Source organism: Nuphar pumila, chromosome 16 (assembly GCF_984573655.1).
Source record: "Nuphar pumila chromosome 16, dmNupPumi1.hap1.1, whole genome shotgun sequence".
Taxonomy (NCBI): domain Eukaryota; kingdom Viridiplantae; phylum Streptophyta; class Magnoliopsida; order Nymphaeales; family Nymphaeaceae; genus Nuphar; species Nuphar pumila.
In genome coordinates, this window is record NC_143264.1 from 76,390,361 (window position 1) to 76,400,839 (window position 10,479).

At 39.6% G+C, this 10,479-nt stretch overlaps 1 protein-coding gene across 1 annotated transcript; it reads left to right on the top strand.

Annotated features, from left to right (window-relative positions):
- Positions 1 to 4,682: 4,682 nt before the first annotated feature.
- On the top strand, positions 4,683 to 7,417 carry LOC149813678 (cyclin-dependent kinase inhibitor 5-like). The gene is made up of 3 exons (XM_089991918.1): positions 4,683 to 5,266; positions 6,526 to 6,720; positions 7,127 to 7,417. The coding sequence occupies exons 1-3, from the start codon at positions 4,764 to 4,766 to the stop codon at positions 7,194 to 7,196; spliced, it is 768 nt and encodes a 255-aa protein (XP_089848044.1). The 5' UTR covers positions 4,683 to 4,763; the 3' UTR covers positions 7,197 to 7,417.
- The last annotated feature ends 3,062 nt before the right edge of the window (positions 7,418 to 10,479 follow it).

Genomic DNA, 10,479 nt, shown 5'->3' on the forward strand with positions numbered 1-10,479 from the left:
ATATCCAACAAGTGAAACTAGCACGGGCAAGAATCACTGGGAGAGATTTTTTTGAGAGTTTTCCCCGCTCTCGCAATCGAGGGGCGACGCTCAAGATATTGAACAACCTGCAGGTTATCAACTGGAATATGCTCAGACTATGTCATAGAGATCATACTTTTTTCTGCCGGACATTGACATGCTGTGCTATGACATGTTGAACACGTACAGATAAATATTTTAATATTTTTAATAAGTTTCAATACTTTTTATTAGCATTTTAAGACAAATGATTTAAAATTGCTTTTTATTAATCAAAAAATAAAAACATGTGCCCTTATGTTTTATTTCGCATAAAAATTTTGAACTTGCATGTCCATCTCATGTTGTGATTTAAAAAACAAAAACTCATCTAGAAAAAACACACAAAACATAAAGCTCAGCTTTCCAATACTCCAAGAATGTACAAGAACAATTACAGGGCAAATCTTCTCCAAGAGGTTTGAGGTTTTATTATTGTTGAGCATTCCTTTTGTTCTTTTGCACAATAGATTGTCAATTAAGCAGTATGATTAAACCTTTTAGAGCACTGATGCAAATCCTAAATGAGATTCATGGGAAAACTATACCAAGTTGTGATTATCAAACCACAATTACTTAGAAAAAACTAGAAATTCTATTAAATTTGAAAATTAACTTATAGTTCAATCTCGATATATTCTGGATTGAAAATTAACTTGTATAAGTGTGTGTGTGAGAGAGATATATAGAGACAGAGGTGTTTTAATATTGCAATGTTGTTGATGCTTTGGTGAACTTTTGGTGATTTGTTGACTAGTAGAAACATGATCAAAGTCACGTTGGTATTGATTTGTGACCTAAATACTTCAGCTAAGTCTTTCGTACTCATATCGCTTTCTCGATGGAGTAAACCCGTGGCTCACCCCTTGCCCCCAGGAATTCACTCAGCTTCGCCCAGATCAAGGGCTTATCCCTTGCCCTCATTAATGCAAGGGTTTGATAGAAGCTGTCAGTGCACATCTCCTTGTGGTGGGATGTTGCAGGTTCAAAACTCAGTGGTATGTTGAATAATAACTGGTGGGGGTCTGCCTAACCCTAGCTTGCCTTTCAATAAAAAAAAACTTAAGCTTTACATTTTGATATATCTAACAAACGAGACCTGAACTGTACTCCCTGGATATGTCTGGCCAGGTGTTTTCATGTCTAATGACATCAAATGAGCTTAAACTGCCTAATTTTAACTGGTTGAGACATATCAGCCATTTGAAATCCCACCTAGAAATTTCTTTACATATTTTTTTTTTTACTCCACCAGCACGACGACCGTAGGTATGTCATGCTAAGCCAGCACGATCATGTCTTCATGCTGTGTGTGGAATTTCTTCGAGTTATATTATTGTTTATATACTGAAGAAGGGTTATTGAGCATGGTTTGTTAGCAGTAGTACACTACGCGTATATCTTTTGGCAGAAGAAGGACAAGAATAGTTGAGAACAAGAACATATCATCATGTGAAGGACTGAAATAAATTTTCAACTCTAGCTTTTAGGTTGCATATGATGTCATTTTTGTGTATGTTCGTATGAAATGGCTCGAGTTCAGTGGTGGAAGGCATATTTTAGAGGCCCTTTAAGATCAAACTTGTTCAGTGGCCTTATCGGGCAGCTACCCATTTCAGCCCGCCAAGAATCGTTGGATAGAGACCTCTTTATCCATCCGCTTCTGCCATCTCTTGACAGCAGATGGTATTTTGTATGGCGATGTTGGCTGTTCATTGCTTGGTAGGCAGTCTGGTGGGAGAGAAATGCTAGAACGTTCAAGGGTCGGAGACGTCGGCCTGCTTTTTCGCTAGTCATCCATGTCCTATCTGATATACTATATCATATGATCGTTCTTAGGTGGCCGGCTACGGATATACAATGGATTCTTCTCCTTTTCGCCGGTTGCCCTGCTCTTCTTGTAAAGCTGAGGGTCAATTCTTCCTTGTCCTGAGCTGTCTCTGATTCTTAATTTCTGTCTTAATAAAATTTGAGTTTACTTTCCACTCAAAAAAAAAAAAAAGATCAAACTTGTTCAAGTTGTGTTTAGATTGCGGCCAAACTTTAAAATCGGACAAATAATGGCAGAGAAATTCTTGATAGAAATAAAAAAATGTTTGCATTCCTTGTGTTTTTATGGCAAAATATCGGCAAACATAAATTTGTTCAAATTTATGAAGAAAAATATGTGAAAAGGAATAAAATAAAATAACCCACTTCATTTGTGGTAATTAGCCATAAAATCATGTTATTTTTGTTAAAATGACAAGATCGTGATTATTTTGAAAATATGGCGATATTTTAGCCATTTAAAAGGAGAGCAAAATATCGTGTTTTCTTGTGACATTTTCAAATATCGGAAAGATCGCCGATATTTGTCTCTATGCCTCCAACTTTCAGTCACATGCATACCATCTTGCTTTTAGCCATTGGATCTGCTTATGTCTACTAGCTATAAGACAATATTGCAATTGGAACTGAATTTCAACTGCTTAAAGATTTGACCTAAAATGTACTGTGGGGTCAGCTCTGCAAGCCAGTTTTGGATGCCTGATTAACAGTTTGAATCGGACATGCACCTGTTGAAATGGGATTTAACCCAGTGTAAGAGAGCACGCCCTACGGAGTAGGTTAGACATATTTAAATCCCCTTGAGATCTAGCCGTTGCATTTTACTGTGCACATTGACGCAAATGCTGAAACGTACTTGGATGATTAACTTCAGCGGTTGGTTTGAGTTCCACGGTAGTAGTTATTGAGTTTGCAGACACACATCTTCAAACGAACTAGGGTTGCTCCGTTTAACAGCAACCAGGTTGCTTTTATATATATATATATATATATATATATATATATATATATATATATATATATATATATATATATATATATATATATATATATATGGTGGGTGGAGCTGCCTACGTCGATCCGTGTCTAGGCCATCATATAAGTTTTTTGGGGACCTTTCTTCATGTTTTTCTCACATCTGATCATATAAATATATTTTACATGCTTCATTTTATAAGCATTGATTCATGAATAGTGCGACTTGACATGTGTAGGTTTTTATAAGGTTTGAGAATCAATGGTTTAAATTTTATGTGAATATTCAAACCTTAAAAAATCAAACTTTTATTTTATAAAAAACGGTAATTTGTAGGGATGGTAGGGGGGGGCATGAAATGGGGAGGGAGGTTAAAATCAAAACCCATGCAAGGATGGAGGCAGGAATGGTCTTAGGCTTTCCCCTGCCCTGACCCATCCCCTTCCCGATCCGCGCCTTACCCTACCCCGCTCTCTCCTCAATCCTTATTTAAGGATGGCAATAGACTCAGGGAAAACGGGCCCCACCCTGCCTCGTCCTGTTTGGACCGGTGATGAAGGCAGAGAAAAAAAGCAGAATTTTGAGACGGGGCGGGGGTGGAGACCTAGTCCCCCGTCCCTGCCCCGATCCACAGTCACTCCCAAATCTTATGTTGGCTTGTCCCGTACACCTAACTTTAATGAGTACTTATTTTCAAAATCTTATATATATATATAAGGAGCGTAGAGCTTAGTTGCTTAATGATACATGCTTAGTGGGTTTTTCAAGTTTTTTTTTTTTTTAAAAAATTGACGGTACAGATGTGATTATGTACTTGATTTTATAAGGATCAACTCTTTAAGTGTTCAATTCCAACACATGAATGAGTTTTTTAAGGTTAAAAAAAATCAACGGTAAAAATCTTTGTAAATTTTCTAAACTTAAAATATTATTTTTTGATTGAAAAATACATGATTCAAGCGTGGATTCTTCCTAAATCGACTATGCCCAATAATACATTTATGAGGTTGGAAATGCCAAATAATACTGAAAGAACTATCATTAAGCACCTACGCTCTACTATATATATATATATATATAAAAGAGAGAGAGGGTTGTACGTTTATGTTAAGTTTGTGACATATGCAATGTGTATGTAAAGATTTGTGAGGGCAGAGAGATCAGAGATCATTGGCAATTGAGATAATTTGTGGCATTTTTATATTGAGTGAGAATTCATGGTTTGGTACCTATATTTCATCACGTATTATTCCAATCCATGTGGCTTTGGATAAAATTTTTAGCATTTTTTTTACTTTGGGTGAGAATCCATCAAAATCCATCAAAATTGGTGAGAATCCATCAAAATTGTTAACTATGTTTCGTCACCCATTATTCTAATCCATTTATATATACATAGAGAGAGAGAGAGAGTGCTAGGCTTGACAGACTAAGTCAGTAGATTCCACAACAAGGAGCGGACAAGTGGAGTGGCTCTCCCTCTCCCTTTCCGCCATGCGGCGCCTTTCGAATAAGGGAAGATTACCAAAACACCTTATCTCTTCACCAATTAACCAAACGCTCCCCCCCAACTCCCAACCTCCCGAAACAGAAACTTTCCATCCCACAATGACCAAGATACCCCTAAAAGCTTTCAACTTTCGCCCTCCGCAAAAGACTCTTTCCAACAAAACAAGTTCCCCCAACCACAACACCCAAAGCACCTATCCGTAAATCAAAATCACTTCCATGTACATTTGTGTACTTTCTGATTAGGGTTTCCTTTACTCCCCCATTTCCCCTCTATTGAAAGACTCCTCTCTCTCTCTCTCTTCGTTCCCGTTCCCCTTCCCCTCTTCCTTCCCTCCTTCTTTCAAACTCTCTCTCTCTCTCTCTGCATGAGCCTAGAGAGAGAAATATGGGGAAATACATGAAGAAGACGAAGGGAAATGGCGGGGTAGCGGTGATGGAGGTGTCGCAGGGCTGCCTCGGCGTCCGGACGAGGGCGAGGACTCTTGCCCTTCAGAGGGACGCTGCCGCTCGCCTCCAGAAGGCGGCCTCTTACCTGCAGCTGCGCAGCCGCCGACTCGAGAAGCAACCTCCTCCGGCAGAGCAGCCCAAGTCCCCCTCCTCCTCTGACCATGCCAAGCGAGCCCTTTCGCAGGACCATGCCGATTCCCCTGGCTGCGCCGCGGCGGCAAAGCGGAGCGCCAGGCTCGCCGGTGCCGTCAATTCCGCCGGGTCTGGTTCTGGTTCTGGTTCTGTCTCTCTCGGCTGCTCCGACGCTTGGCCGTCGGTGAACGAGACCACTGCGAAGACCGGCTCGGTGGTGGCGTCGGCCGGGAAGCCCGTGTCCGAGAGCGAGACGGCGGTCGAGGCGTCGTTTGGGGAAAATATCGTCGAGGCCGACGCGAGGGAGAGGTTTGCCGTCCGCGAGCTCCTTTTGGTTTATTATTTTTCTCTTGCCGGAAAACCGTGTTTTGTGGGATGGAAAACAGGGTTTTCTTTATGTTGGGGCGTTTGGTGGTTTGGGGTTTATCCGTTCCGTGTTGGGTGCGTTGCAAAACCACTCACACGGACTAGGTGGTGCTAAAAATAAGAAACCCCAAAAGCGGGATTCTGGTGGTTTTCCTTTTTTTTTTCAGAAAACCCCTTCAAGAAAATACCATCATTGGTGCTTTTTTTTTCTGTTTTTCTTTCATTATAAGAATCTGTATTTTTTCAACAGAAACTCTGTATATTGAAAAATAAAGAGTTTCGTTTTTTTCATTCACTCCATTTCTAACTTTGGTAGTTTTTCTTGTAAAAAGGAAGAAAGAAAAGATGGTTGCATTTTCATTTGTTTCTATTATTTCTAAAGCATTCTTGTCGTGAATAGAGATCATTTGTTTTGTTCTTTGAACATTTTCTATGGGCAAGGAAAGTGGTTTTAGCGCAAATTCTTGAAGTTAAGAAAAAAGGAGAAAAGAAAAAAATTAATGCATTTTTCATTTGTTTATATTATTTCTAAAGCGTGCTTGTAATGAACAGTGATTATTTTTATGTTCTTTGCACTTTTTCTATGGTCCGGCAAGGATAGGGCTTCTATTGCAAATTTTGTGGATATGCCTTTTTGTTTTTCTTTTTATATTTTTATTTTTTTGCAGAGGGTGTTTATTGTTGAGTTGATTTCTTGATTAACGTTTTCTAAGGGATGCTTTTGCTTCCTTCTTTTAATGTATTGATGTTATCTTCGGCGTCCAATGCCTTCCATTTCTCTATCCACCAAAAAAAAATCCTTTTCGTTTTCTTTATGTTGGAAAGGCCCTTTTTTGTGCGTTAGGAAAACTACATTTTTGCGTGATGGTGGTGGCCTCTCTTTTTTGTGTTTGTTTTCTCTTTCTAGTTCTTTGGCTTTATTTGGAACCCTGGTTATATCACCATCCTCATCGTCATCATCATAATAATAATAATGGTTACTCTTTTGTTTTGTTTCTTTAAAGTTGGTTCTCTAACTTCACCTTTTTAGTATCACGAGGGTATGTAGTTTGTAGTTGTGAGTCGAGCATAGATATGAACCCATTTGCAGATGATGGGTTTCATCATGATGAGGTGTTTTCTTTATAAACGCCTTTGATTTATCCACAACTTCCTGCCAACAAGACTGATTTCATATGGTTTCGTTTTTTCTTCCTGATTAGTTCTAGGAGCATTAGAGAAACAACGCCTTGCAGTTTGATGAGGAACTCGGAGTGTCTAGAAGCGCCTGGTTCTACAACCAGATCCACCAACCCGAGAATGCGCAGCGAGACTAACCGGACCGTCCCAACCGCGCACGAGATGGAGGACTTCTTCGCCAATGCAGAGCAGCAGCAGCAAAGAAGATTTGCAGAAAAGTACGGCAACAGTTATGCTGCATTTAACAATTTGCATTTTCTCGTCTTTTAATCCAATTCTTTTTTTCTTCTTTACTTGTTTGAATTCTTTAACCATTATTAAGGAATAAAAACTAAAGCGACATTTTGGACTCTTTCCCATTTCCTGAAACTTGATTGCCGTTAACTCTGTATACATATGTGTTGCTAGACAACAGTAGGGTCGTGCTGTTCAATATTTGGTCTATTTTTCACTGTGGTAACTCTATTGCCTGGTTGTGCTTGTAATCAAAATGATTAAACTAATGGTGCTTTCTCGCTTATGAGTAAACTAGGATTATGGTATAGTCTTGTGTCTTATTTATTGAAATTCTTCTTCTAATTAAGGTTGTTCATTCAAACTTGGGAATCTTTTGGATGGTTGCAGGTACAATTACGATCCAGTGAACGATTTGCCTCTTCCTGGAAGGTATGAATGGATACGATTAACTCCATAGATGGTGCTGTCCATTCAACCATATGCAGCATCTCCCCATTATTCTCTGTCCAAGGGTCATCAGAAAGGGGGCAGGAGGTGTGCTGCTGACTCCCTCCTACCCTGTTTGTAAAAAAAGTCTCCAAAGATATAGTTTGTATGATGATCTGCTGTAATATATAGAGCTGAGTTACACACTAGCATGTAATTCACATCCAATGTTTAACAGATCATTTGGGTTCTCTCTCTCTCTCTCTCTCTCTCTCTCTCTCTCTCTCTCTCTCTCTCTGTGTGTGTGTGTGTGTGTGGTCGAGAAGACATCATTTCCGCATCTGCTGGTGTAAAGTACGAACGCGTTTTTATTTTGCAAAACGATGAGATTATAACATCGCGCGCGCGCGTGTGTGTGTGCGCGCGAGAGAGAGAGTGAGAGCGAGAGCGAGAGCGAGAGTAATGTAAATAAACGTCGGTGCTGGTGAAGACATCATTTCGACATCTGGTTGTGTAAAGTACCAACGCGTTTTTGTTTTGCAAAAATATAAGATTATAATATCCGTTCAGTGCATTCAGTAATTCAACAGACATTTAATTTTTGCACGACAAAAAGCCAAGAAAATTTCCGTATGTAAAGAAACAAAATTGAACAGACCCTGAAATTATTGCAGAACACATAGAGATGGGCACTAAACTGCGACAAACTCGAGGTTAACAATCTATTTTCATGGCCTGTTCTAATATATTTCAACAACAGCTTTGGCCACCATCAAAATCCAACAGTTTTTAGACCAAAACATACAGAATGGCTGAACATTGATGCCATTGATCATGAAATGACCAGGTTAGCAACATTGGCATATGAAGGTTTCTTTCCGATGGCAGTAGGCTGTCTTGGATCTGATTTCAGAGGGAGATGAGAGAAAATGGAGATTTAATGAATTTCTTGAACACTGCTGTTTGGGGTCCTGGGTTCCGATATGACTGGATTCGGACTCCCATCTAATATCAACTATATTTTCACAAGGATGTAATTGACAAATCCCCTGATCAGGTTAGATGCTAAGAACTTGCCAAATTCATACGGGACAACCTAAATCCCACTTTGGGAATGTTCCACAATTTATTCGCATAATACACACTCCAAAACGTTAAAAATAGAAAGAAATAGGAATAAAATCGTTCACTTTTGGAAGTGAGAAAATGGTAGGAAAAATGCTAGGAAAGAAAAAATTTGAACTTTTCCAATTGTTCTAAACAAGAGAATTTTTTAAAGAAAAGTTTTTCTAAAATATGTGATTTTCGATAGGAAAATTTCTTCCACCGAGGAGTGGAGGAATTTTTTCTATCAATTGTTTTTTTGCAATATGGTAACCATTCACCCACAACACATCTCATTCCATGGGTTGCCACATGAAGAGCTTCCTCTATATTCAACTTCCTCCCACTTACCACCATCTTCGGGTTTTTCTCTCTCTCATGTTTGAACTACCTCTTTCCTTGAGAGTGCTGATCAAGCCTCTCTCTCCCACTTCAGTGTCGTCGACCACCTCTATCTCTCATTTGTTTTTCACATTTTAGTTATCATATCAAAACTTTTCATAGAACCAACAGAGGGCTCCACTTGGTTGGTAGGAGCTGTCTGTGCACATCACCTTGTGGTGTGACATTGCAGGTTCAAAACCCAATGGTATGTTGAAAAACTGGTTGGGCCCCAGCTTGCCTATCTAAAAATAAAAATTCTCATAGAAACAATTTTCTTTTTCTTGTGAGAATCTTTATTGCTTCCAAACTTGCCCTGAGAGGCTTGGTGAGTTACTTCTAAAAGGATGAGTAACAAATTCGGGAATCTGTTCCCCCGAAAGTTTCCTCCAATATGTACATGGAATATAATCAGAGCAAAAAGAGCGAGAGAGAGAGAGAGAGAGAGAGAGAGAGAGAGAGAGAGAGAGAGAGAGTTCCACAACCTTGCGCAATTGAAATCAAGGGTTTTCATTTAAGTTGGCCTGACTCCACTTCAATATTCGAGTCCAGGCCTCTCGTCAGCTCGCCACATTTCGTTGGCTTCTTGTAGCAGGCTAGCAGCCATGCCTTGTGATTGTGATGAGGGTTCAACTTGTTGAGTTCCCATGAGTCTTCCTGCAGGTAGACAAGATGTGTCCCATCTGTACCATCATGTTGACAAGATGGGGTTTGGCTAATTTGCTTAGTCTTCAGAGGCTCAGGTGTGAAACACTAGCCCACTAAGTTCATTTTAATGTTGGCCTACTATTATCCCAGCTTTTAAGAGTTACTGAGAGAGAAAGAGAGAGATTGCCATATGTAAAAATCTGAACAGCAGCACTCTTATTTGCCTTTCATGTGTGGACAGACCATATAATGCAACTATTGCAAGCATGGAATCGATCGTTATAGTCCGCTAGTTGCACTCACATGGTCCATGTTGAATTAATGGAACGGTGAGGTCTCGTCCAAGGTCAATTTTTTTTTTGAAACGCAAGCTGGGGTTGGGGGGACCCCTACTAGAACAACAGCCTATCCATGTGGCAGAGGGATTCTATCCTGAAACTTCAGCTTGACACAGGACCCCGCTTACCACATGGGATACCACCACGGTGGAAAGAAGGATAAAATTTAATTGAGAGTATTGCACCGAAAAAGTGAACTTGCTGTCTTGTGATTTGATTCCAATAGTGTAAAGTGGCAAATAGATCATGACCATGCATGATGCCCTCAACCCTTATTGTCTTCTTATTCAACAATGTGGAAGGACAGGGGCCGTATAACTACTCGCTGCTTTAGAGCCTCTCTATCTTTGGAAGTAGTGATTGAATGCGTGACCCTACACTCCAAAACGGACGACCATCACAATGGCCGTTAAAATCGAGCTATATCATATGCTGTTGTAGAGTCTCTGTGGTACAACAGTGCCCCGTCTCGGTAAAGGGTGCTCAAGCACAGAATAATCCTTTTTCAATATAAACTCCTTTTTCTTTTGCTTTTCCCTTCTATTCCCGCTTTGCGTCTGCTATTATTAATGTTGAAATCACGGGCTTTATGTTGTTCTTGGGGAATATGGATGTAGGTATGGTTGAAAACAAGAAAGTCTAACTTTCCAAACAGATAAATCTCTACAAATAACAAAAATATGCCCAAGATAGAGCAATCTGGATGGTAATTCAGCTGGAGTGCTGTTAAATCAGTATATTTAGCTGAATATTTTGGGGAACAAAAGCAATAGACCATACTTCCCTTTTTCTGATATATATAATATTTGGTACTAATGAAGGTAAGGCACTAATGAGCTATGA

Excerpts from the sequence above, each read along its gene's own strand:
- LOC149813678 (XM_089991918.1), top strand. The coding sequence starts at position 4,764 with ATGGGGAAATACATGAAGAAGACGAAGGGAAATGGCGGGGTAGCGGTG. Across the intron at positions 5,267-6,525 it reads GAGGCCGACGCGAGGGAGAG|TTCTAGGAGCATTAGAGAAA; the intron begins GTTTGCCGTCCG and ends CTTCCTGATTAG. Across the intron at positions 6,721-7,126 it reads CAAAGAAGATTTGCAGAAAA|GTACAATTACGATCCAGTGA; the intron begins GTACGGCAACAG and ends GGATGGTTGCAG.